The sequence below is a fragment of the Xiphophorus hellerii genome, chromosome 23 (genome assembly GCF_003331165.1).
Source record: "Xiphophorus hellerii strain 12219 chromosome 23, Xiphophorus_hellerii-4.1, whole genome shotgun sequence".
NCBI lineage: Eukaryota > Metazoa > Chordata > Actinopteri > Cyprinodontiformes > Poeciliidae > Xiphophorus > Xiphophorus hellerii.
Genome location: NC_045694.1, coordinates 8,472,224 through 8,500,194, shown reverse-complemented (window position 1 = coordinate 8,500,194; position 27,971 = coordinate 8,472,224). Strand labels below are relative to the sequence as shown.

Genomic DNA, 27,971 nt, shown 5'->3' with positions numbered 1-27,971 from the left:
AACCAAAACAGACTACAACTCCCGTGAAGCACCTCAGCGGATGGACGCCACTGCGCAGGCGCATAGCAAACGGTCGGCGCGGAAGATTTTGAGTTTCCTTTGAACAGACGGAAGCAGAGTTGGGGAGGGGATTGTGTTTCTAAAGTTTTTAGCAATGTAGACATGGCGACACAGCTAAACTTGTCGGATTCGGACAGTTCGGATCTGAGCGACCAGTCTGTGTTCACTCGGAGGAGCAACCGCAGTCTGAGAATCGCAGAACAGGAGAGGAGGAAGAAAGAGGAGGAGGACCCCTTCGTTTTGGCCTTGAAATATTTCTCTGAAGGTAGGTCCACAAACGAAAACAGTTGGATTCATAGCCATCAACGGCACTGTACTTGAGTTATAAACTTCAGTACAATAATGAACAGAAACATGTAATTGGTGGAATATAGTGGAGAACGTAAAATGTCTTTATAAATAGCTTATGGTGTATTATCTTAACGCAGAGGAAGACGAACCTACGTCACGATTATAAACATGTCCTACAGAACAGTAGTAGTCAGCTAGGAAACCCTCACATTTTCTCCACTTTCCCTATATCAAAAAGATAAATGTTGTATTTATTTACACCTTGCACAATATTTGAGATAAACAACAAGCAATTATTTATAAATGTTAGTTATAACGAGGGTTACTGGATGTCTAGATTATCACAGTAATAGCTGCATAAACTGTATTTATATGTTCTGCATAGATAGGATACTTTATTATTTACTATATTACTTCACGCAATTCAATGCACATTTATGACTGTGAAGTGTTATTGCAGTGTCTCAAGCAAAGACTGTGTCTCTCTTGGTGAATAAATAGTCAAACACAAAAAATATAATTTATAAACCTACTGCAAATGGATAAATCAAAAGAAATGAACTAATGGGACCAGCAAAATAAAACACCCAGCTCAAATGATAAAACAGTAGTGTAGAAAGAGTATCGATTTCAAACAAAAAGTTTCTATTTAGATTTTGTTTTAAATATGGCATGTAGAAAATTATTCATACTTTTCCCAGTTATAAATGAAAGAACAATGATTAGTTAGCATTACTGGAATTAAGTCTTCCTTATAATTATCTTCATTGGTAATTTGGCAATTTATTTTTGGTGAGGAACTCATGAAAAGTCAAATTTAATTGGATTTTGCCCTGAACATATCACTAATAATGACATTTTGAGTTTAAATTATTTCTTAATTTAAACTCAACTTTAGTTTTAATTTTTAAGATTTTTTTAAACCACTGTTCTGTGAATGAGAAATTGTTCTTTACCACTATCATGGTTATAGAAATAAGCAGAGAAAATATAAATACAAGCCACTTAACAGGTCATACGAGATCAAAATTAAAATGTTGTGAACTTCTAAAAAGTTTTAACAGAAATTTATTTGTGCAGAGCTGTTTCAGGACATTATCATGTTTACATGCTCCTTCGTGCATATCTAATCTGTAGATATATACTTGTATTCTTCGGAAATCTTTATGTTCTCATGGTATCCCATCCCATCCAACCTCGGAAGTTGCATTTCTGTCATTCTGATGTGTCTTCCTCGCCTCTCTCTCTGCCCTTTAGTGGAAGCAGGCACTCCTGTAACTGGGAACGATGAGCTGGAGAACAATCTGGTGCGGGTGGAGAAAGTGGCGTTCAGCAGGGGTTTGTCCCCAGAGGCCATTTCTGTCATGCTGGACTTTGCTATGAGCCTACGCATGGGTAAGCCCGCCACTTAGCTGCTCTTTGGAAGCAAATTACTGCAACTTTTACACTTTAGCATAGCAAACTGAAGAACAAGCTATGTGATTAGGAAACATTAGTATTTTATCAACTAAGTAACCCAGGAGTTCCCAAACCTTTCCATGCTATGGCCCCATCCAACGACGTTAGTTTCTGGTCAGGAACCCCCTTTGCAAGCTCACAGACAATGCTACAAAATATGTAAAGAAATATTGAATTTTGCAGTTTTTTTCCTCACTTTTATTTACTATTCGACAATTACTGCATTCATTTAGCATTCGTTAACAATGAGTTCTATGGTGGAAATTTTTTATCAGATAATATATTATGACTTTATTAATCTGATGTTCAACAGATTATCAGATAAAAATGTTCACCACAATCCCCTCTTTTGATAAAAAAAAATATGCAATGTTTTTCTATTAATCCCATCAAACAGTATTTAATCTCCATAGTTTAGGATTTTGCAGAAGTGACCTCAACAGCAGGGTCACTGCTGTTTGTCTTTTATTTGTCAGAAATGTTTCCATTTCTAGTTTGAGGAGCAAAGCAACTTTATAAATTTGGCTGCCAGTCAGAAAGATGAGAAAGACAGCAACTTTTTCCTGAATTTCCTATCTGTGAGATAATATCTATTATCTGCATCTTCAATAAGTTGTTTTAACTTATATTTAAAACAAGAAAACAAAACAGAATACATTTCTAAAAAAAAATTATATAAAAATGTATTTTATTTCTTTACTATGTTTAATTTTTCAATTTTTTTCTCTTCATTCTAACTTTGTGAGGCGCCCCCTAGAGGCCCACATCTTGAAAAGCACTGAACTAAGCAATCACAAACTGAAAACACTCCAACAACCTGCATGTTTATGACAACTTTCTCTATTTCATTCGGACAATATTTAAATGTAAAACAAAACATTTTCTTTGAATTATTGCTGATGACATGAGAGATGATATAATGGACCAGTGAGTTGTAAAAACATATGGCACCTTTTGTAGAAAATACTATGTTAATCTGTGATCTATCTATTGACGTTTGGTACTTCTCTGGATTTATTACGTCTGCAGGGAGCAGTCCATGTGCACGGGTGTTGAAGTGTCTGCTCCCCGCTTCAGTGGTGCCACAGGAGGCTGTGGTCCGAGCCATAGTTTGGCTCACTGTTCAGAAATTACCCATCAGCACTCAGGTTTGTGAAAATCCAATCAATTCCACACGTTAACATCCAAATAATGTAGATTAGAAAAACACGGCACAGATTAGTTTTTTTAAATTTTCACTAATAATGTTAAAATTAAGTTTATCTTGCTGCTATTCAGTCAATTCTGTTTGTATGTTTTGGGTTTATGTGTTTTTCTCTCTGAAATTTGTAGGTTTTATTTATAAAATGGGTGCTGACTGTTTTTGACATGATCGATGCGAAGGACAAGCTTCGGGCCATTTATGGCTTCATCTTCAGCTTCGTCACAGATGAGAATCTGGTATGTGACTCATCTTCTCTGTGTTGATTTAATTTGAAACTTATTTACTTCTTTGAAAATGGTGGGAAGTAATGGTAGCGTTTTGGGGCAGAGAAAAGTAGCTAAAGATAAAGAGCTGCATCTTATAAACAAAAGCTGGTCAACTTTGATAAGAAGGGTTTGTTTCCTGTAATATCTTTTAAAACATTTCTGTTAATAGTTGAGAGAAGAGTAAATAATTTGCCACATGAAAATAAGAGCAGATAAACACTATTTTAATAATTTTCGCACCATTCTTTAATCCTTTGAGAGATGCCCATTTTATTTCCAATGAGAAAAAACTACTTTGCTGTATTTTAAAATAAAAAATGACAGAGAAATGAATATTTATCACCAATATCTCAGAGATATGGCCAAGTCTCATAATTATGATTATTAATATACCCAATATTGTACCTCATTATTATTAGACAAATGAGTCGTAATCATGAGATACAATTCAAAGTTATGCTAAATTATGACATTTTAAATATTATGAGATTCATATTTAAAGCTAGCTAATTTATTTTTGTTAGATAGTATAAATACGAGAAACTATGTCATAAATACGTTTTGCTGTATGAAAATTGTTAGATAACAGAGTTGTAATAATGAGATGACCAACTTTAAAGAAGCAAATCGCTGGTGTTGAGTCTCAGTTATCAAATCCAGCTTGACGTCTTTACTGTCTTCAAGATGTTTCCGCTCTGATCTAAAAGACTGAACATGGTTGAACCGTTTACAGCCAGTGGCAGTGAGAACAGTCACACCAATAGAGAAATTAAGGTCACAGATTGAGCATTAAAGACATATAATAACCTCTATTCAGCTCAATAGCTGGGTCGTTGTTGCTTGAGGTCCAAACATATCCCTCATATTGCCGTCTGAGTTGTTTTGGTCTCTTGTCCAAAGGTGTGAAATGCTATGAAACCGCGTGGAGAGACGAGTCAGAGATGCAGAGTAGGTGTTTAGTGTTGGTTTTTCATGTTTAACATAGGTGGGTTCGTTCACTCCTCTCTCAGGTTAACATGTAAATGGCCAATGGCCTGTACTTGTACTTGTGCCTGTACCTTTTGGATTAGATTAGAGTTGCGATCCAGGCCTTCATATCCAACATCAGTGTCTGACCTCAAAAGTGCATTCTGTTCATCTATCGTCTATACCTGCAAGGGTCAGAGCAAAATTGATTTAACTTTAATTATATGTAATATAAACCGATGTTTATATTTTGTCATGTTATGAACAAGACTTTACATTTTCTTGTTCTTGTTCTTTTTCAGTGCCCTTTCATTTGCCACTTGTTGTATCTTTTAACCAGAAAGGAAAGTGGTAAGCCAGGCTTTAATATTTATTTTTCTGTTCTCAGTGTTTCCTTCACTTCTGTGAAAAATATTAACAGTATTTTTATTCCACTGCAGTGCGTGTCTTCAGAGTCAGGAAGCTACTGGAGCAGCAGTCTAAATTGGTAAACTTCCTGTTGATTTAGTTTGTTTTGGATTTTTCTGTCTTTTGTTTTTTTCTGTCTTTTTCTCTTTTCTGTGTTTGACTCTTTTCTGACTCCTTCTTTCATTTGGTATTTCTGTCTTTTGCACTGTCTTTTGTTGTTTCACTCTGTTTTCTCACGTCCTCCTTCCTTCCCTCCATTTTTGGTTCTTTAAGTGAAGTGTTATGATTACTGGTTGATAGGATCATATCTCCTGACTTGCCAGAGAGAAACTATGGAAATGTGTTGTTCAAGACATAAACGAGTAAAAACATGTAAACCTTTTGTAAAAGCATCTGTAGTTTTTTCATGGGACTTATTATTTCTGTAACAACAGAACTGATTGTTGTATTTCTGGGACTCTGCAGACATGTTTTATGCATTGTGTTGCACATCTCTCTTGTCTCCTCAGGGAAGGCAGCCTTACCTGCTGTACCTTCTGTCTCTCTATAAAGTGTTTTGCCCTGAGCTGGTGACACTCTCCATACCACCCCGGATGAAGGTTTGTACTCTAGTTTCAAACTTAAAACTCCTCTAATACTCCCTGACTGTAAACTCTAAACAGCAATGAAACACAAGTGCTCTTTGATTTCTTGCAGAGTGGGTTTAAGAATCACATTTCCCCCTGGAAGTCGGCTCTAATCACAGTCCAGAAGAGGAACGACATGCAGGTCGCCTCCAGCATCAGTCTGGCCTTCGCTGTCAGAGATAAAACCGCCTCTCGGAAAAGGGTGGGTTCCCCAGCATATTATTCAGAGAGTTTAAATGATTTCTGCAGCACTTGACATATTGCTGCTGCTTTCCCAGCATTATTGCAACATTTCATCAGCCTTTTGACCAGAGGCTCCATGTGTTTCCTACAAATGGAAAACAACCTATATCTCTGTTTTTATCCTAGTACTAGTGACAGGATCAGATTAGAAAGTGGATCTGTAATGAACAAGTGGACTTAGATAGTATTTTTTATTTAATTTCATTTAGTTTATATCTGTAAATCATAAGTAAATATTATTGCTTACAGCAAAATAAACCCCCAAATGCAGTTTCTCATAAAATTACACACATATCAATTTAAAGAAATGGTTTTTGATAGTATTGAATCTTCTGTTTCTCATCTTATTCTTGACAAATCTATGTGGATCCACTGTGAGGTTTAGGTGAAGCTACTTTTCTGGACTATCAGGCGCAGCAACATAATTTTCTTTAAGGCAGAAATTGGTTATCTGCATTTCTACAAAGCTTGTCAGCAGTGAAAATCATGAAGAAATCCTCTTAAGGTTGTGGTTATGTTTCTTGTACACCTTTTTTTTTTCTACAAAACTTTTTCCTTCCACTCAACTTACCATAATTAAACCAGTCCATGAACAGCTAGCTGCTCCAAGAAGGGTTCTGCTTACCCTTCTTGCTCACGGTTTCAGTAGCTTCGTTTTCATTGACCGTATAATTGTTCAATTTGACATTTCAAAAATAAATTTGCTTCATGGAAATTTGCCACTTTAAAAAAAAAGAAGTTTTTTTTGCATCACAAGTCAACACCTGGATGTTGTCAGAGGCGTAAACCATGAAGAAGACGACAACAGGAAGTAGTTTGAGCATATTTTTTAATGTGATTTTTAAAAATTACATTTCTTCTTTAATTCAAGAAGAAATGCAATTGCGGAATTGTGATTGTTTTGTGGAATATTCACAAACTTATGCGCACATTTGTAATGGAAACACAGCTATAGACAACTGTGACAACAAGTCAAAGGATGTATCAGCCAACATTTCTGTCTTAAAAACAATTTTATTTGGTTTTAGGTTATAATCTAGTATTTTGAGAAATTGAGTCGTGGGCTTTCTTCAGCTAAAAGCCATACTTGCCAAAAAAACCCAGAAATACACAAATGAATCAGATCATGTCGTGTGTAATTAATCTGTAAGTGAAGGTAAACAAACACAAAATAAGCTGATTTATTGAACAGTCTGAGTTACTATTTTCGCCAGTGGGTTTGATTTTATTTTGTTGAAAACTTTACCATATTCTAGGCAAATAAACAGGAGTATTTTTTTTCTGGTTGAATAAACAAAGTACCAATATTATTCAAATGGATTTGACAAACAATACCTGAAATAAACACTTTTTAACTGTTGAATCTTTTAAAGCTTAGCTTAAATATGAAGTGGTGACATCTAATTTTAAAACATTCCTATCTACAATCCAGAAATGCGTCAGCAAATTGTCTGAACGTGTAGTGAAATCTTTTGTTTTGCTTTTCCAGAAACACTCCCACTTGGAGCTGCCATCTCTGAGCCCCGTCACCATCAAGGAGCCCCAGGCGGCGCAGAGCTCCAGTAGGAAGCTGGTTCCTATGCAGCAGATCCAGTCCTTCGCTCAGCTGCTGCAAAACATGCATCGCATCGAGGTACACTGTCCCTGGACTAATCTAAGACTTTTCTTATATTCAAAATGGTACTTCACGAGACATTTTTTGGTTTAAAAACCAGATTATTAGGAAAACAGTGAAAGAAAAGTGTTTTTTTAAATATATTCTAGGTACTTCATATCCAAATTGTGAACTATTTGCCTTAAAGTTGCACATTTAGCTTATTAGAAATCACTTATGTTACTTTAAAACAAATTTACTAGACCTATCGCAATAAGTAATAAATTAGTTAATTGAATGATAAATTAAAATGAGCTCAATAGTTTCCATTAACATTATTTATCATTTTTGTATTTCTACCAAAAACTGGATGACAAAAATCTTCAGTCTGATGAATTGGTCGCAACTTTTTTTAAAGGACAATTTTGCTTACAGAGACTTCATGATTAATTTTATTTGTTGTTTTTGTTATTTAATTTGGATATTTAAAATGTCTTCCAGCTGCGGTGTTGAATGTTCATTAGAATTTAAAGTTTATTGATCTTTAACACAGAGTGTGTTTTTAATACAATTACCATTATATTACTTGAAAACGGTCTCAAAACAATGATATTATTGTGTATCCCAATAACTTTTGGGACAATTTATCATCCAGAAAAATGTGTTATTGTGACACAAGCCTAGAGTCGTTTATTTTAAAATCCGTCTCCACTCGTTCACTTCAGGGCGCTGAATCCGTTTCTGGTGTGATGCCGCCTTACCACCACATGGTGGTGCTGTTGCACCGTCTAATCTGGATGACGTGCAGCGCATATATATCTCAGTCCGAGCACAGGTGGCCCCACGGCTGTAATTGTTTTATTAGATTAGAGGATAAACCCGCTTTATGAGCGCTGTGCGTCTCATTAACTTTACCATTATATGTGTTTTCCTCTCACAGACGTCATTAGAGGTTTATCTGTCTTGAATGAGTAATAAAAGCAAAAAAATAAATAAATAAAATAAAATGAGATTCAGTGTAACACATAAATTCACCTCTTTATTTGCACACAACACAGCTTATAAAAGACAACCAAAGATCTTTCTTAACTCTGTTGTTGTGTTTTAAATTGTGAATAAACCGTTCTTTTATTGTGTTGATTATATTGGTAAAGGATCAACACTTTATCGCTTCTTGTTGAAATTGTGTCTGTTCATAGTTTGTCTCCTTTTTATTCAAATTTATCCATAAAACTGGCAGCCCCTCCGTGTTTTGAGGCAGCTGCTTGTGCGCTGTCACTGGATTCTCAGCTCGGCTTGACTTTTTGTATCAGCCAAAGTTATTATAGTTAACTAAAACTAATGACATAACAAAAACTGAAATAGAGAGAACATTTTCGTTAACTGAAATAAATAAAAATGGTAATTAATGGGGGAAAACTATAACTAACGGGAACTATATTGTGCGTTTATAAAACATACTGAAATTATAGATATGAAATCCTTTGTTTTTGTGTTTATGAATTTATTTATTAGTCTTTTGAACGGATATGAGATTTATTTTCTTTTTTTCCCCCCACACAAGCAGTTTACGTCAGTTGTCGGTAAATTACGGCACTCAGACTCTTCTTGGCAATACAGAATTGCGACAGCAAAAGTTGAAAGCAAACAATAATTGAATTCATTTTTTAAAAACTGTGTTTATTGTGGAGAATTCATTAGCCAAATGATGTAAACATAATCAAAATAAAACACTTGTACCATTTTGAATTTGGCACCTAAAAATTAGCCACAATCGGAAAAAACTAACTACTATAACTAATAAAAACTAAACAATATTTATCTAATGACAACTAGTAAAATCTAATAAATACTCTATGAAAACTAAAAAAAGGTCACAGTGAAATAAAACTAAACTCTAATGAAAATTATAACTCTGTTATCAGCATTAACTCTCCTAATACTGGTAAACAGGATGATCATAAAGTAAAACAACAAATTCTGTATTTTAATGTGAAGTTTGACTTTCAGAGCATGTTTGTTTTTTTTTTATTAAAATGTGCCTCTGGGTGCCTGTCTGTGTTGACGGGCGTCTGATGATGTTTTTATGTGGTTGTTCCTCCGCCAGCTGCCGGCTCAGATGGGCTCTCTGCTGGGTTCCAGTCTGGCTCTGCAGTACCTGGACTGCGTGCAGGATGAGTCGGCCCTCCTGCGACTCAACTTCTGGCTCGGCTACGCTCTCCACGAAGGTAAATGAGATTTGATTGGACGTGAAGCTACAAAACCGCTGTGACATCATCATCATCATCGACAAGCAGGAGAAGTTACTCCCAAATTAAAGCTGACCTTGAGCTGAACTCCAGCGGATTACTTAGTTTGGCTAATCAAAGGGAATTATTTTAGGAGAAGAAATAAAAAATTCCAGAATAATTTCTTTTATTTGTCTGTTTGAGTTACTAAATTTTATTCTTTCTTGTTCAGAGTTTTTGTTCTGCAGCGATGGAGGAGCCATTAAGAACCCGGAGGAAGCACTACAGTTTTTAAACCGGCTGATGTCGGCACAGCACTTCCTGCAGGTGAGCGTCTCATCGCATGTGTTCATTTATTTTATAATTATGCAATATTTCTAAGATGTGAATTAATAATTTTATTATTTTGTTTACTTATTGGTATTGGAATGAAATTTTGCCCAATATGTACATTTCAGATGTACAGTTGAAGGACAATGAAGTCTCTTTGTTTAAAGTCAGAATTTTGACTTTCTTTTCCATCTTAGAATCAGAATTGTTAAACTGTTAATGCACCGTAAAACAAATCGAGTCTTAAAACTCAAATCTAACAAATAAATTCAATGTATGGAAGACAATTGGAGCCACCAAAAAAAAGGATTCTGACTTTTTCTTAGAATTAATTTTTTCCTCAGAATTCTTACTTTAATTTTAGAAATCATATTTTTTTTCCTCAGAATTCTGACTTTTTCCCCTTAAAATTCAGACCTTTTTCTTAGAATTCAGTTTGTTTTCTTTTAAATCAGAATTCAGATGTTTTTTCCTCAAAATTCGGACTTTATTTTCTCAGAATTCCGACTTTTGTTTCTCAGAACTCTGAGATTTTTGTTTCTCAGAACTCTGAGATTTTTGTTTCTCAGAATTCTGAATTTCGCTTCCCTCCGAATTCTGAGGGTTTTTTTTCTCAGAATCAGAATTGTTTAAATTCTCATTCTGCACCATCAGACAAATCTAATCTTAAAAAATCTACCAAATGAATTTGGGACAGGCTTTCATTTTAGGTTTACAAATTTTATAACAGGGAAGAAATAGTTAAATGATTAATTTCATACAATAGCAACATAGTTGACATACTCCTAAGGATATTTGGTTATTTAATTGGATCTTGACATAGACTCACACAGAATTAGAATTATGAGAAAAAAGTCGGAAACTAATTAAAATAAATTGTTGCCCCATGTTTTAATTAAACAATGCTTTTGTCCATTAGGAGGGGTTTAACAGTTCTGATGCCTTCATGTACAAATTCCTGAACGTTTGGGACGGATCTCTACTGCGTCCGCAGATCCTCGGCCTCCTGAGCAACATTCCCGTCATTCCGAGCTCGCGTGAGTGTCCAAAAAACCAAAAACAAAATGCTGCTTTCTATCTTACTTGCTTCCTAGCATGGTAACTGGTAGACACGGAGAGCCGGACTGAGGCAGCTTTATTAGAAAATGTGAGCTGTTTGTTGAGCAGGAATAATTGTGATATTTTCCCTCCTGTTCAGAAATCAAGACGTTGCTGTTCGATCCTCTCATGCAGCTTTTCTTCACGTCCTCGCTGTTTTTTAAGGTGGGTTTGCTGTTTGAGGCAAAAGTTGTTAAAACTTCAGGGTTTCTGGAAAAATCTGGGTGCTCTCAATGTTGAGGTGTTTTTAAAAGCTTATTTTTAAATCCTGTTTTCTAAAATGTGCATCCGTCTCCGATCTCCATGTCCATCCGCCTATTCAGCCATCAATCTGTGAATCAGTTAGTTTATTTATTCATCCGTCCAATAGTTTGTATATTCATCCATCTGTTTTTCCATCCATCCATTTTCTCTCCGTCATGTTTCCATCTGTTTTTTTCTCTCCACTTTCTTTCATCAGTCCATCTATCCATCCATTTTTTCCTCCTTACATCCATCCATCCCTCCATCCATTTTATCCAAACAAAAAAGATTGACCTTAAAATGCTCAGAAACCCTGAATTGTCCTCACATTGTAGCTCCATGTTGACTGGATCTTCATGGTTGCAGCTAACCCGTGTTAGCCTTGCATTCATTGTAAGCGCTGCTCTCGTTGAGTGTTTGTTCAGTGCTTTCTCTCTCTGTGTTTCTGCAGTGTGGACTGATCGAATGTTTAAACCACATGCTGTTAAAATGGCTGACCTGGCACTCTGCGTACGCTCTGGAAGATGACCTGGACATCAGCCTCAACAGCCACACGTCCATGTGAGTTTTACGTCCACTCCGTTAAACCCGAGCCTGAAGAACAACTGGAGCCTGGTTTTTATAAAATCCACTTAACACAAAAAAAGGAGAAACTTGCAACTTTTATTTATTTATTTATTTTTATTTTTTTTGAAGATGAGGCGAATTGGTGCATTTTACTCTTTGGTAGGACTGGACAATCAATCAATAACAATATATATCGCCATAGACACCTGATAATATGTCTGATAGATTATTGAATATTCACTGCACTCTGATCCAGAACCACAGCTAAGCAAGGTTGGTGAAATCAACTCGCTCATTCTTTGGTTACCTAGCAAAGACCTGTTGAGTAACTGGCGCAGCAGCAGTTTAAGGTTTTGCCTCATAACTGCTTGAAAATAAAAAATCAATGCTGTGGAGTGAAAACTGTGGATAAAGCAGGAAAGGTCACACCACCAGTTTTTCAGTACTTCAGATATTTAAAACAAAAAAAACTAATCAATTCTTATCGATATTGACTGACATGAAGCATTTACATTGTGATACGTTTTTCATTCACATCGTCCAGCCCTACCTGTTTTATAAAATACTAGAAAAAATGTAAATATGCAAATAAACAAACCACTTGGTCCTGGTTTTAAGGAAGGAAATAAACATTTTGTTGCCTAGAATGCAGTAACATAGCATTCGTTTAGTGAACACTTCAGCAAAGGATGAATCTGAAGGTTAAAAAAAAAAAAATCGACTGAATGAAATGCTTATATTGTGATGAGTTTTTCAGCCATATATTCCAGCCCTAGTGTAAATAAAAAATATAATTCAGAATTGAGCCTTGAATCTATCCCTGCCATGTCATGTAAAATTTGCTGACTCATTGAGTAAATCTGTCATTATGAATGCCCCTCTGGATTGACTTTATAATATTTTCTGCTGCAGTGATCTTTCTCCGTCTTATCTGAAATCAGTAAACGTGTGTTGAAAGTTTCCCTTGGTGTCAGTTGAGCAGGCGGTTTCTGTGTGTGACCCTCTGCTCTGCTCTCTGTCTCAGAAACATAACCCTGTCAGGGTTCAAGGACTCTGTGATGGAGCTGGTTCACTTCGTGGGTCGGCTGGCCTCCGTGGGCCTCCAGCTGGAGGGCTGCCACTCTCTCCTGCTCAGCTTCATTCTGGATTTCTATGAGACAGTAAGTGAGAGCTGTTAACTGGGTCTAAATATTGTATGTTTTATCCAAAGCTGCAAGTGTCTTTGCCAGTTTGGATCTAACTCGATTCAAAGCAGATTTTATGGCCCAGTTTCACTCCTAGAAACTTTATTTGAAATCCTCTTTCCACCTAAAAATTAAGTATTTTTATTTTACTATAATTATCATCAGGGACTCACAAGCTTCTATCAAACATGTGAACATAATCTGTATGCATATAATACATTGTTATTAACTTGTGTTGTTATAAGTAGTTTGCCAGCACAAAAACAATCAAATCCCACTAGTTTCCTGATTTCCAACTGGAATCAAGATCAAACTGGATATAGCATAATTCCCAGATCTGAGATCTGACTTTGAGCTAAATGGAGCGCAGCATTATTGGCCCAACATGAAAGTGTACATCAGATTACAGGATGTCAATGCAGAGCCCTGCAGACTCATAAAAGCTTTGATTAAGATTAAGAGCTGGAGAATAATTTTTTCACCCTCCTTCCGCAGGTTTGTGACACTTTCCTGAAGTTTGGCCTTCCTCTTGTGGTCATGCCTCCTCCAGGAGTTTTTTATCCAGCCTTTTTCGCTGCCGACCCAGTCAGCGTGGACAGACTGGCCTTCATCATGCACAGGTGGGAGACCATTCATCTGGTAGCATAAGCTCTGATCTTTCACACATTTAGTGGAGTTAAAATTGAAAACCTTAAGTGTATTTTATTATAAAGTGGAAGGCAAATGATTAATTATTTTTTCTTAATCTACAAATCTAAAATGAAACCCTCCTGGATACCTTAGTAGAACATTTTTGGTGCTTTGTCTGTTCTAGCTTTAAATAAACAAACACTTTCAATCTGGCCCATTTTTCTTTACAAATTAGCTCAAGCTCACTCAGACTGAACGTGGGACATGATGTTCAAGTCTTGCCACATGTTTTTAATTGGATTTAGGTCAGGACTTTAAGAGTGTTTTCATACCCAATAGTCCAGTAGACCATCAGGTGGGATGATTTTCAGTTGGTGCGGTTTGCTTTCACACTGCGCTGTCAAATGAATCAAGCCTTTTGAAAAACCCGTTTCCCTCCTCGTCTGTGGTGGCAACAAAAACGTCAGAAGAAGAAACAGGACGCAACTTCCTTCTTCACAAAATGTGAACAAAAATGGAGTAGTGTCAGATTTTTGCCTTTGTAGGATTTCTCTTTTGTCTTTGGTGAAAGACTGTGTCATTTCTTGCTCTAGTGCCAGACTCTTGAATTTGTTTTGGTTGCATTTACCCAGAATCCCCTGCGCTATACAGTAGTTCTCTTCCTGCTTTTGGAGGGGTCTCTGGTCCGCTTGATGTTCACATGTGCATTCAAACTGCACCAGAGTTCACTTCAACTGAATCAAGACCAAGGTTTTAAGGCAAACCAGAGTTTGCTTTTTTGATCTGCACCAGAGTTTGATTGCATAGTCACACCTCCCCAAATGAATTGGACTTTCTAGACAAAGAAATCTGAGTTTGATTAAAGCGGACTAATTTGGGCTAATGTGAACTCACCCTAACTGGGTCGTTCTAATTGGTCACAATGAGTTTTATTTAAGAGTAACAGAGTAAAAGAAATGCATGCCTCGCAAAAACCTGAAAAACCAAGCATCATTTTCCTTCTGTTCTACAATAATGCACCACTTTGTCACCTAAAATCTCAATAAAAATACATTGATGATATGAATTTCTACCTTAAGATAGCACTGTAGATGAAATTGGCTGAGGTGTGAGAAAGAACAATGTCTCATCACATATCGGCCTGTAGAGTCCTGACAAAATCTGATGTGTGAAATTAAAGTCTTATTCCTAGCTTTAATGGGATTATATTTCTGTAATTAGTTGCATCATTTCTGTTTTGTCTAGGTACAAAGTGAACCTGACGTCTGCTAAAAGGCAGGAGAAAGTGACTGAGGTAAGGATGAACCTGTGGATCTGTGGCTGGATCAGTTTTGTGTCAGTAATCCAGCTGTTTGTTTTAGAAACTGAGGTAGATATTTGATATTCAGCCAGTCCGTCTGCGTAAACCTGATAACCATAATCTCCTCTCACATGAGAGTTTAGAAATGTTTATTTCAACGCAGCTCCGACTTTTTAAGCAGGTTTTTCTCCTGCCGGCCGACCGGCTCGCCTGCAAATGCCACCCGATTGTTTTTATTAAGACCAGAGGTGGCAGAGTCCCTAAAACATTGTACTCAAGTAAGAGTAGCACTGCGTCAAGTAAAAGTTTACTTAAGTAAAAGTAGAAAGTAGCCGTCAAATTACATCACCTGACTGACCAAAATATAAAATTAAATGGAAATTTTTCTATTTTTGGTATAATTCATGTAAGTAACAAAAATGAACAAAAACAGGCAAAAGAAAATAAAGAAGAAAATAAAAATAGCTTATAAAACTAACAAAAACTGCAGATCTATTTGGAGAATTTCTGGTTAAAACATGTTTGTTCTTTCAGTGGATAGAAAATCTAGAAATTTTACTCAAGTAAGAGTAGAAATACTTCATAGTAAAGTAACTCAAGTAAAAGTAAAAAGTACAGTGTAGTAAAAATACTCCTAGAAGTAAATTTTCCTCAGAAAGGTTAGTAAAGTAAATGTAACTAATTACTACCGAACTCTGATTAAGATGAATCAAACTCAGTAAATGAATCTCCTCCTGTTCGTTGGTTCTGTTTTGTTGCTGCAGCAGGGCTTTCACATCAGCCGCCAGACTTTCCGGGAGTTTAACCGCTACCAGGTGTTCTTGGTGAACTGCCTGTGGAACTCCAACATGTGTTATCCGGAAGCGGACGTGCGTCTGTTGGACGAGCTGCTCGCCAAGAGCGGCGTGCCGCAGTTCTCGACGCGCTTCGACCTCATCCACCACCCGGCCTTCGTGAGCTACGCTCTGGACTTCCACCACAAGGTCAGTGGGATTCTGGGAAACTGAGTTTAGTGTTCTCCACGAGTTAGGAGGAAGAAGATGGGAGAATGAAGAATATTCATGTTATCAGAGTTTATCCCCTTGACTGCTGTCTAAATCGGGTTCTCGTTTTTCTTTTTTGTGCCCTCCATCGCTTTCCTCATATATTTAATGTTTTGCTACCCGTTTTCCTTTCTTTCTTCACCTCTTGTGTCCTTACTTCCTTATTTGTGTCCTTCCTTTCTTCCTCACTTATTTGGTTCCTTCTTGTGTTCTTTTTTGTTTTCTATGTCCCATTTATTTTATCCTTTGTTGTTTCTTTCCTTTTCTGTCCTCTTATCATTCCTTCCTTTCTTTCTTCAATGTCTTTCCTTTGTTTTTCATTTCTTTTTTGTCTCCTTTCTTCCTTAGTTCTTGTTCTTTCTTTTCTTTTTTGTTTCCTATGCTCCCTTCCTTGTCTTTTCTTGTTTCCTTCCATACTTCCCTTCTTGTTCTTCCTTCCTATGTTCTTGATTTTCTTTTTTATTTCATCTCTCTCCTTATATATGAAATTTTTTTTACTATTTTTCTTTTCTTCTTTCCTTCTTTCTTTCGTTTCTCCAATCTTGTGTCCTCCTTTTTTCCTTGATTGTACAATTTCTTTGCCACTCATTTCCATAGTTTTTGTTTTATTCCCTTTTTTATTTGTTTTCTGACTCCTCCTCATCTTTCCTTGTTTTCTTCCATTTTCCCCTCTTGTGCTTTTCATTCTTTCCTCCATCTTTTTTCTCACTTACCTCCTTCTTTCTTGTGTTCTTCCTTTTCTTCTTTGTTTCCTATGTCCCCTTCATGTTGCCACTTCATTCCTTCCTTCCTTTTACTTCTTGTCCTTCCTTGCTTCATTGTGTCCTTTATTTCATTTCCTTTTTTCTTTTTTGTTTCCTTCATCTCTCTTCTCTTTTCATTTTAATGTTTTACTACCCTTTTTTCTTCCTTTTCCCCTCTTCATTACTTCCTTCTTTCCTTCCAGTCCTTCTTCCTTCATCCTCTCTTCATATGTCTGTCTTTCTCTATTGTTTTCTTGTAGGTTGTAGAAATATTTGTCAAAAATTCAGTATTTTATGTTCATAAAGAAGTGGAACTGGAGGTTTCCCAGGCAGAAACTGTCTGTTGTTTTGATGGATCAGTTTGGATTCTTGCTGTAAATTTTGCCAAACAGACTTAAATTAAGACAAATGAGTTTTAATGTATCCTTCAAAGATGATGCATTAATCAATAGGGATATTTTATAATTAATGGCTGCCCTTTAAGATGTTTAATAATACACATCCACCTTTTTTGGGGGGTTTGGGCCACCTGCGATCTTGTGAGATTTCCCACAGATTTCTGTCACTGAATATTAATGTCGTCTCTTTATCAGTGTTGGCCCGGCAGAAAAGACACGGACCTCAATTCCATCAAGGTAAAACGAGTCTCCTTTTCTGTTCTGTGTTCATTTAAGACGTCACGTCTATTCTTGACTCACCTCAGTCATCCGTCTTTGATCTAACAGTCCTTCAGATGTTTTCTGATGCGACTCCCCGTGTGTTTTTCAGCAATCCAAGCCGTGGAACTGGTACCTGGAGTATCTGTTCACCCAGGGATTCGACGGCCTTAAAGACTTTGTGCAGAATAGCATCAACCAGAGGGTGATGATGGCGGGCGACGGCTGCGACAACGTGACGCAGAGCCAGAAGCTCGGATCTGCGCCACACATAAAACAACCACTGTTATCTTAAGGATTCGTTTTAAAAGACATGGACATTTGTAATCTCTTCTGCTTCCTGCAAGTCCTTTTAGTGTACATATTTTTTATGATGCTTATGCACTTTTAGTTGTTTACGAGGCATGCTAATAAAATGTTTATGCCGTACTCTAGATTTCAGGGGTTAAACCTACTTATTGAGCCACAATATGAAATAAAGTTGTAGATTAATGAGTTATTTAGCTCTGGGATTAGAGTTTTACAAGACAGCGTTGTGATAAATTGATGAGAAGAAGCTATCAATCGATAGGCCTGTCACGATAAACATAAGCTTTACTGTGAGACACAAATTTAAAGTAATGTAACAATAATGGCATAATAATGTAAAACATTCTCAAAGTTCAATAAACTTTAAATTCTAATGAACATTTAACACTGGAACTGGAAGACGTTTTAAATATCCCAAATAAACAACGTAGATCATAAAATATGAAGTTTCTGTAAAGAAATTTGTTCTTCAAAAAAAGAGCTAGTTGAGATCAAAGATCCAGACTGAAGATTTTTGTCACCCAGTTTGTGGTTAAAAACAATAAATCATGCAAATAAAGATGATCAAGCCTGTTACATTTTAATTTATCACACAACTGAGTTATTGCTTATTGTGACAGGCCTATCAATCGATTAGCTACATGAATATTCAAGTATTTCTGCACGACAGGTTCCAGCGTTTATAAAGTTTTCTTCCATAAATGTGTAAAAACACACGATGCTAGTGTGGAAATGATTTGATTACTTCAAACACAACAAGTACCGTATTTTCCGCACTATTAGGCGCACCTAAAAACCTTCAATATTCTCAAAAGCCGAGAGTGCGCCTTATAATCCGGAGCGCTTTATATATGGACCAATATTGAGCCACAACAGGTCTCGCAACTACGGTAAGCAGCCGCCGACTTCATTTTCCCCCGTAGAACAAGAAGCGCGCGGTGCATGCTGGGTTTTGTGTAAAGACCCCAAAATGGCTCCTATTAAGAGACACGCTGACGACGCAGAGTTTAAGCTCAAGGCGATCAGTCATGCAGTAAAACACGGGAATAAAGCAGCAGCGAGAGAATTTAACATGAAGGAATCAATGGTGCGGAAGTGGATATATATTGTGATTGCACTAACGTTTGATTTACCGTAACAGTATCGGACTGTTTTCTATGTTTATTGAATCGAGGAAAAGTTCCCCTCCACTATATGTTATACCTTGTTGTTAAAAGATAAACTGTCACAAAAATACCACGTCACTTACTTTACCTGGGGGAAAATAATAAAACAGTTGTTTATTCATTTTGGGAATGAACGGAGTTGTCAGAACGCTGGTTTGTGATCTATTAATAAAGTTTGACTGACCTATCTGACTATTTTGTTGACATTCCGTTTAGCGCAGCTCCATCTAATGGATGCATAACGTAACCCCAGCCTCTATGGTAGCGTCTATTCTATGCGCCTTATAATGCGGTGCGCCTTATAGTGTGGAAAATACGGTAGTAAAAAAAAAGGAAACAAGGACAAAATCAGGTTGATTAATACGCATCTTTTAAATATACTTATAAATTTACTGCAGAAGCACAAGGCGATCTTTATTTTCTCTCGTTTTGTGTCTGATCCTGTGAAACAGATTTCATTTAGTACTGTTTGCATTTATGGGTAGATTTAGTAACTTTAAGGGTGATTCAAAGAAGAGGGAAAACATTTACTGAAATGTAATGATTTTAAGTTTGTCATTTTCATAAAAAATAGGCTGTTTACATATTTGCTGAAATTGTCGCCATGTTGTGACAATTTAAAAAACAGATAATCTGTGAAAAGATTGAGCTCCTCCACATCTGAAGACATTATTATAGAACAATATTTCAAATGGGGAAAAAAGTCCTGCAGGAAAATTTTATTCTTGTTTTCAAGAAGAGAGTGAGACATGTGTTATTGTTCTGTTCCAAATATTCTATTGAGGGAAGGGAAATGGTACGTAGATCACAAGACAAGACGTTTCAGACAAACTTTCTACTTCTGACTTATTGCATTTCATTAAAATACCTCAAGGAGACCAATTGATAGAGAAAATACTTATTTTTTTTGCTTCAAAATTTGTTAGCATTCCAAGCTACACTCCATTCCAGTAGATGGCGATAATGCGCATCTAAACGTCGCCTGTCAACTGTCATAAAAAGAAGAAGATGGCTGTCAATTCAATATTTGTAAACAACTGAACGGCTTTGTTCACTTGCTCCGCTGCCGTTGCTAAAACTACAGGCGGAAAAACGACGTCATCATTCGCAACTTATTTTTCTGTTCGCTGATTGGGCCTCGGAGAAATCCGTACAGGAGATTTTTATTCCAGCGTCATCGCACAGGAACGCAATGGCCAGGCTTGTTCAAAACTGGACAAAAGCTACTAATTCTGTGGAATGGTACCTGTTTGACTGCGGAGAAGGTACGTGTTATTATTTGACATGCTAGGATAGCATCAGTCAATTTGTTAAGCTAGCTAACATTACGTGACCCTTCTGCTTTACAAACTGAACGCCTGTAGGCTGTAATCTTGATTAGGTTGTTTTAGAGTAGAGCTGCCACATTTCCGTTTAGCCCACATACGTCACCGGGTAAAGTTCTTAAATTTTATTGGCGTCAAGGTTGCCGCCACCTATCGAACTGGAGTGTGGACAGCAGGTAAACACACGGGCAAACGTTAGCAAGTTAGCCTTTTTCTAAGCTACTTGCGTTTTACAGACGGGCTGGGCTCTCGGCTTTTGAGAAATGGTGGCTCCTTGTTTTAAATTTTACAAGCTGAACAAGATGGCTGTTGATGTTAATTCAACATTTGAAAGCGCGGCCAACACGGACCGAAAAGCTTTGCCATCGCTAAAACTGCAGGCGGACTACGGCGCAGAAAATCGACGTCATCGTTCACAACTTCTTCTGCTTGCTGATTGGTCCGACAGAAATTCTAACGTAGGAATCAATTTGAATAGGAGAAATCTGGGAGCTAATCAGGTGTACTTTCTACGGAAAAAAGTACACAAAGCTAATGACTGCAATAGTTTATTGATAACTAAATCTATTGAGCAAATAAAAAAAATAGAATAAAGTTAATATTTAGACGATTAAAAGTAAGGCAGAAGAAAATACAGAAAGGCACGCTGTCATGAGTTGAGTTTGTCTCCAGGAGATAAATCCAGCTCTGACACCTCCTCTGCTGGCTGCTGCCGATGTGACTGAGCCGAGGCTCCTTTTACAGAAAGCATCGCTCTGATATGTCAGTGTCGGAGCCGCCGGTGCAGCGCCGCGCTCCTCCTGCTGCTGCTCTCCTCACTTTCCTCATGCCTCGACCGGGACTACATTATTTCACTGGGGTCTCCGCCAACACGTCCAGCTGAGCGGTGGTCGGTGGGCAAACCCTCCTCACAGGCAGAGGGGCAGCAAGAGGGCGAAAAGAGAGGTAAGATTAATTATGTTTTATTGATTTCTGCTGGAGATGTTTTTGGTGGAAGCCGAGCAGCAGAGGAGCGTGGTGCTGTCGTGTGTGTTTTGTGAGACTGGTCCCAGTTTGAAGCTGTGGGTTTCTAAGAATCAGCCGAGCAACGTGTGATGGATGATGGTTTGGTTTTCATGAGGGGCTTCAGGACGTCTACAGCTCCCATCCCTCTCTGTGTGTGTGGTTTTGCAACATATAGATGGAGTTTCCCACTTCTCTCTGGACGAGAACTTGTTTCGTGGGTTTTTTCTGGCTCTCCTGCAGGATAAAAGCCACATTTCAGTGGCTCCCTTTCAAGCCTCAATACTTTATTTGGGTGGAGACTGACATGCGATGACAGACTGAGGTGTGTTGAGTCGGATTTGAACTCTGGATGTCGACAGTAATTATGGTTACAATTACACGCCGTGCGTCTTAAGCCTCCCGAGAATCCTTTGAGGTCTCCACGTTGCAGCGCAGTGGGATAATTTGGGGAAAATATCTGCAGGGAGGGAAGTAAATCCTGCGTGCTTCAGTGGGTGTAAAATTAGGAACAGCCTATATGCTAATCCGGAATTAAAACACAAGATCTGAACATGCTTGTGCTGCGTTTGCTCTTCTCCTAATATTGCCATCAATCTTAATGTTGTTATTCAGAACTTTATAGAGATCCATGATTTGAAACAATGCCTGCAGTTTATGCTCTTACATCAATCTTTGTTCAACATGTAAGATGGGGTGTTGGGGACATTGTAGATAGAAATGTAAGGATACGGAGTAAATCTCTGCCAAAACAGTCAGAAATTTTGAGATTTTTTAGTTTTTCTAAAATATTTCTGAGTTGAACGTCAAAATTTCTGAGATTTTTCTAGTATATTTTTGTCTTTTCAAACTAAGTAATTTTCTTGTTGCTTTTTCTAGACAATTTATGAGATTTGTCAAAAATTTCAGTTTTAAAAAAAATTTTCTTTTTACTTTTTAGCTCAGAATTTTTCTAATAATTTTGTGAGATTAATCTTAAAATTTCTCACGCACTTAGAGTGTGATCAGCTGCAGCGTATGTTCTTTCTAGAAAGGTAGTCAAGGCACAACTGATATGTAATTTGTTTATTTATTTGTTTTTTATAAGCTCTGGACAGAAGGTTGCGCCTTGTGGGAAGCCATATGTCCCATTAAAATGAACAAAAAACCTAAAAATATCGCTTTTATCAGCGCATCATAAACCTGAGTATGAATATTTCAGGGTATCGAGACAGAAATGTATAAGATGATCCCACTGCTTTTATTTATGACTAAAAAAGCTACAATTATTACAATTATTCCATTTGCTCTATTTATTGTTAATTAGATTTTCCTGGATAGACTTAAGCAAACAGTTTCATTTTCAAGTAAATGTGCTTCTTGTGCAGAAGATGATTCCTTTTTCTGTTTCTTCCTTTTTGAGTAACACACGTTTAATTACTTTAATTATCTATTTAGTTTGAGTTGTTGACACACACACACACACACACACACACACCCAAATACTTGCACACCCCCACACACACCCCCGCACACACACGCACACACACACCGTTATAGCGTCACAACTGCAGCATTATCTTAATAAAATTTATTTTTACTCCTAACTGCGCTGCTTGTTTTGGCACCAAAGATGCTTAAAAGCAGCCAAATTTGTCTTTCTGGTAAAAACAAACACTTTAAGTGGAGTAACCCTCTTTCAGCCATCTGAGCAGCAGTGCACGGCAACATAAAGGGAAGGAACAGAAATGTGTGACTTCATTTCTTCTGTAGTATTTAAAAGAAAAGATTTTAAGAATTGTATCGTGGGATTTTTTTTTGCAGGTTTTAAAACAAAAAGTTTTACTTTCTACTCTGGACACGTTGAACAGTTTGGAACGAATGAAGCAAATCTTTTTAGCTAAAAACCCCCCAAAAAAACCAAACACAAAAACCCATCGCTGTTCTACGGAGGAGTGACAGGATGACAAATTTAGCTGGTTAACAAATTGTTCCAAAAGTTATTGCGATCAACGATTTTATTGTCGTTTTGACACAATTTTCAAATAATGCAATGATAATTGTATAATAATAATGCAAGAAATCATTCTGAAAGCTTTAAATTCTGATGAGCATTTAACACTGGAACTGGGTGACATTTTAAATATCCAAAATAAATAAACAAAACAACAGAAACAACAAATAAAATTCGTCATCAAGTCTCTCTAAGTAAAATTGTCCTAAAAAACGAGCTGGCTGAAAACCAAACGACCAGACTGAACATTTTTGTCATTAAAGAGGGAGAAGAAAAAAACAATAAATCATGCAAATGGAAATTATTGTCCTTGTTTTATTTTATTATTCATTTAATTGATTTATTGCGAGAATGAATCTACAATAAAACTACAGATGCACCAAAAAAATGGATGATTTTGTTCTGGGCAGACACTAAAAAATGGAATAAAATAAAATATTCATCACTCCTGCAGTCGATAAACCAACATTTACTATGATGCATGACTTTTTGTACTTAACTATAAGTCAGATAAATATAAGGAACATGAAGTTTGATACTTGATGCTTAAATCTTGTGATTCCTTAATTTTATTTAGGAATTTTATTTAGAAGAATTAAAATTAGCAGGTCAGACCCGAAAAAAGCCCCTGAAACCTGTTTAACTTTTTGTTTATTTAAACTGGAGTATTTTCAAACGAGCCGCCATTGTTTCTCCGAGCACTTCCTGGAGGACAGGAGATGACAGGATCGCTCATCTCTTGATCTGGAGAGCTGCAACAAAAGCCAGCGCTGGGCGAAGAAAGGAAACCAGCATCATGGGTTTAATAATAGTTAATAATGAGAAACACGCTGTGAAGTCTTCATAAAGAAAGAGAAAAGATTTGACAGAAGTGAGGGCTTCTCAAGGCTCCAGTCAGCAGTGAAATGTAATTGTAAGAGACTAACAGGATGACGAAGATGCTCCATTGTCCTTGCTCCTCTTCCTCTGCATCCCTTCTGGTAATTTTTCCATTAAAATTTTTTTTAATATATATTTATTTTCAACATTCCCGCTGCAGGCTGCATGTTTCAGATTAGAGATAACAAAAAGCAGACACCATGGTGACAACTTAGTGTCATTTGTTTTTCTTAAAGAGGTTGCTTAGATTGATTTATATTTTTAATAACCGTTTTATATTAACTTTTTTGCATTTGTAATCAGTTTTATTGATTACAGTGGATTAATTTAGCTGTTTATGTTTTCATTTTTGCTATCTTTAACCATGCGAGCTGCTGCTGATCTTTTCCTGTGACCTCCTTCAGTCACTCCGTCTCTCGTGCAACATGCAATGCTCAGGTGTCTCTGACTGTGAATAATCTGCAGTAAATTGCAGTTTCTGCTTCAGAAATGTTGATTTGTAATGTCACCAAGGAGCCGCTGGCGAATTAAAGTAAATCACGGTCGGTTTAGGTTTTCCATCTGGGAGTTCTGCCGTGCATATTTCAGCTTTTCTTTCACATTTTTCACAAGTTTCTTGAAGCAGTTTTATGTTTCTGTTCCCCTGATTAAGCATGGATCGTTTTCCAAGAGCAAGACGCAGTAAAACCACTTATTTACATGCACTGTATACAAACATAAATAACTATTTTTCTTTCTCAGTGTCTGATATTAAATATAATTCAACTTTTCACTGAATTTCTTGGTATTTTCTGAATGCCAGAATGATGGAGACATGGTGTTTTTTGGGGGGCATTTTTCTAAACTGCTTTCTTCAAATTAAAAAGTCAAGATGAATGCAACTGTTACTGTCTGAACAAAACAAGGAGGTCTAGATGATGATGTCATACGTTTTCTGAGCCTCTGTTTATTTACAGTTTTAAAGTTATTTTAAAGGAACGTCTCAAACATGCTGCCGCTTTGTTTGACATCAGAGAAAAATCAGGAAATAAGCCAAAAAAAATTGACAGTTTTTCAGATCCGATTTTAATCAATTTTTTTTTCTTGCTTCCTTTTCTTAAAAACAAAAAAAAAAGACAAAATGACAGAAATTTTTTTTCAAAAGTTGTTTTTGAGTGTAAGGGCCAGTTTACAGGAATCTTTGTTTAACTATGAGAACAGAGTTATAAAATTAGCAAAAGAAATAATAAAATTACAGGAAAAAATTTGCTTTAATGAGTTGACAGAGTCATAAAGGTCACAGTTGTTTGCTGAATCATTTCAAATTCTTGATAATAATCTGAACCTGATCTATAAAACTGATACCAAAGTTTAACTTAATGAGATGTTTTTACACTGTGTGTAAATATCTGATTTCTACTATATATTAAGGATTTTAAGGTTCAAAACCTCTAAAATATTCTGACTTGATGCTCTACGTCCCCCAAGTATCTGTTGTGTGGAACATAAACTTTATTTTTTTTGGGTGGTTTGTTTGGTGAATAAAATCATATTTCGGTCAACGTAACCAAAGACTCTGAGCCGAAAGCTTCGCTAATTATCAGCTGTTTGTGTTTTCCTGTACAAACAGAGCAGCAAAAGCAAATACTTGAAACTATTGTTAAATATTTGGAGTATTTATTTTATAGTACTGATCAAGTCAATGCTTAATTTATTCACATTAGCATCTAGTCAATGTTATTATAGCTCTCTTCAGCAGTAGGAACGGAGGTATTTTTAGTCAATATGATGAGAATTTTCCACTTACTGTTTATTTATTTATGCAGAGACAATGTACAACATTTGATTAACTTTTTAAAAGGAGATATTAATGGTGCACAGGGTTTTCCCCAGTATATTATAAGCCTGGCGGGCCACCAGGCTATACTTGCCCCCGCCAGGCTAAGTGTTGCTTATTTATTTTAAATAAGGTTTTTTTTATACACCAGTTAGTGACAGGAAAGACAGATTAAGCTACATTGGGCAGTCCTCCACCGTTCGGTTAGCCTCACAAGCTATTATTTCCAAATTATGAAGCCGTGCAGCTCCAAAATTTTGAAACTTTGAATATTTTTAACACAAGAACACGGCGGACCGCTCTTGTGTTCCTGCCACCAGGCTTAGCAGGTTTTCTGGGGGAAACCCTGGCACCAGGTTACAGCACAAAATGCTAATTTCCACCTTCAGTTCCTGGTTGAGGTAATGAAGTTTAATGATCAGATTATGAATTGGTGAAAAGCCAATATAATACTTGCATACATGCCTGATAATTAATTATCCAGATAATTAATTTAACAAACTACAAACTAACAGACAATTCATAAACCAATTTCTTTGCCTTCATCAATAATTATTACAAATCTACTAATTTAACAGCTAATATGTACTCTTAATTGAGTAAAAGTTCTGAATTTTTTTACCCACCTAATGAAAATCAAACATGTTTTAACCAAGAATTTACCAGACACACACCTGCAGTTTTTCTTAAAAGTCTTTTTATTGAAAGAAACTGATTTGGATAATTTTCTTTGGTCTGATTTTGTTATTTTTTGTTGTTTGAATTATTGTCATTTTTGTTCTTCAAATAGCAAAAATTCCCCTTAGCTTTATATCTTGGTCCATCTGATGATGTAATTTAAAAAAATTAAGTGATTGAAAATTTGATCAATTACTCAGTACTTGATTAGACTTTTTACCAAATACTTTTTCCTTTTACTTGAGTACAAACTGCTGCTGGTTGTGACAGAAGCAGTCTTACATTATGGGAATCTTCACATCTTAAACGTGCATTTTTATTTTTTTATTTCCGTTTGTATTAAACATAAGGTATCGTCTGTGGGAGTTTTTTTTTTCTTGCTAAATTGAAGACTGCGATCTGAAAACGTCGTTCTTTGTTAAAATCAGCCTGAGGTCTGCAGCAACTCTAGCAGAGCGTTAAGGATTAGCAACCTACCAACTGTTGTGACATTATGCGGTCTGAGCCATGCGCTCCTTCCTTTATTTATAATAAAACTCTGATTGCGGGTCAGATGGCGTGATTGTGAATAATCAGCCTTGCTGCATGTTTGCTGTCTTAAGAGGAGAAGAAGCTGTGATGAGTTTGTACGCCGTGACCTCGTCAACTAGAGCCGGTGTGATTAAATTAACGATGACCCCAGTTTATTACTTTGCTCCTTCCTGCTGCAGATCCAGGCTTCTGCGATTTTGTTTTCCACCTTCTTCGTTATGACCGGACTTCAATATCTGCATTAGCCTTTTCCCGTCTTTAAAGGATAATTTAAGTAAGTGACATTTTTCATGGCCGTCGTCCTCTTTGCATAAGGATAATTAGCGGTTATTAATGTACTCCCACTGGAATCTGCACACAGTCAGCAAAGCTGTGGATGTGAAGGCTCATTTTTCTCCCTTCAGAAGAAGCAGTTTGTTGTCATACAGTGTGAAAAACAGCCTCGACTGAACTAAAAAGCTTAGTAATCCTCTGAGTTCGAATCCCATGAAACTTCATTTGGTCTTAGTCAGAGTTTTTTGTTGTTTCATCTTGCTCCAGTTTGATATTTAAACTTTTACAAAGCCTGCAAAATAAAATAACAAAAGACGTGTTGCGCTTTCGGGAGAGAGAATATGGAGTTTGATTCAACAGCTGGAATCGTACAGTGTTAAAAATATTAAAACCCTCAGACTTCTCCTATTTAATGAGGATTTTATATAGTCCAATATAAAGTTGTTCATTGTTGTGCGAAGGAAAATTTAGCATAATTTTCCAAGGTTTTTTCCAACTAAAAATATAAAGAATAAGTGTTGAGTAAGTAAAGCTGTAGGTCTTGGGGAATATCGATCAGGTAGAAATCAAAATTTTTGCCCATTCTTCTTTACAAACCCTCTCAAGCTCAGTCAGATTGAATAGAAACTGACTGCCAGCAACAGATTTCAGGTCTTGCCACAGATTCTTAGTTGGATTTTAGGTCTGGACTTTGACTGGGCCACTCTAGGGTTGTTTTCAAACCTGATAGTCCAGTAGACTTGGTTAGATTGGGAACCAAAATTGCACCGTGTCAAACAATCCAAACCATTTGAGAAACATGTTCACCTCCTCGCCTGTGGGAGGCGCTGCACCAAGAACCGCTGAAGGAAACGACATGAA

General features: G+C 36.7%; 2 protein-coding genes across 6 annotated transcripts in view; both read left to right on the top strand.

The window, feature by feature from the left end:
* The first annotated feature begins 75 nt into the window (after positions 1-75).
* Positions 76-17,832, top strand: cenpi (centromere protein I). 2 transcript variants are annotated; one of them, XM_032555684.1, is made up of 20 exons: positions 76-325; positions 1,609-1,746; positions 2,839-2,957; positions 3,142-3,249; positions 4,548-4,596; positions 4,686-4,732; positions 5,163-5,252; positions 5,350-5,481; positions 7,012-7,155; positions 9,224-9,344; positions 9,577-9,671; positions 10,594-10,711; positions 10,873-10,937; positions 11,467-11,576; positions 12,607-12,742; positions 13,262-13,386; positions 14,642-14,690; positions 15,464-15,679; positions 17,076-17,117; positions 17,251-17,832. In XM_032555684.1, the coding sequence occupies exons 1-20, from the start codon at positions 163-165 to the stop codon at positions 17,431-17,433; spliced, it is 2,250 nt and encodes a 749-aa protein (XP_032411575.1). In that variant the 5' UTR covers positions 76-162; the 3' UTR covers positions 17,434-17,832. The 2 variants fall into 2 exon arrangements, with proteins under 2 accessions (XP_032411575.1, XP_032411574.1); XM_032555683.1 differs by having other exon boundaries at positions 15,461-15,679.
* A 2,773-nt stretch (positions 17,833-20,605) lies between these two features.
* drp2 (dystrophin related protein 2) overlaps positions 20,606-27,971 on the top strand; it is a 291,935-nt gene continuing 284,569 nt past the window's right edge. For 2 of the 4 annotated variants that reach the window (XM_032554735.1, XM_032554732.1), the window contains exon 1: positions 20,616-20,883. The gene's annotated coding sequence lies outside the window, so the exon portion shown is untranslated. Of the gene's footprint in view, positions 20,884-27,971 lie in introns of all 4 variants that reach the window. The other 2 variants (XM_032554736.1, XM_032554734.1) reach the window with 2 other exon arrangements.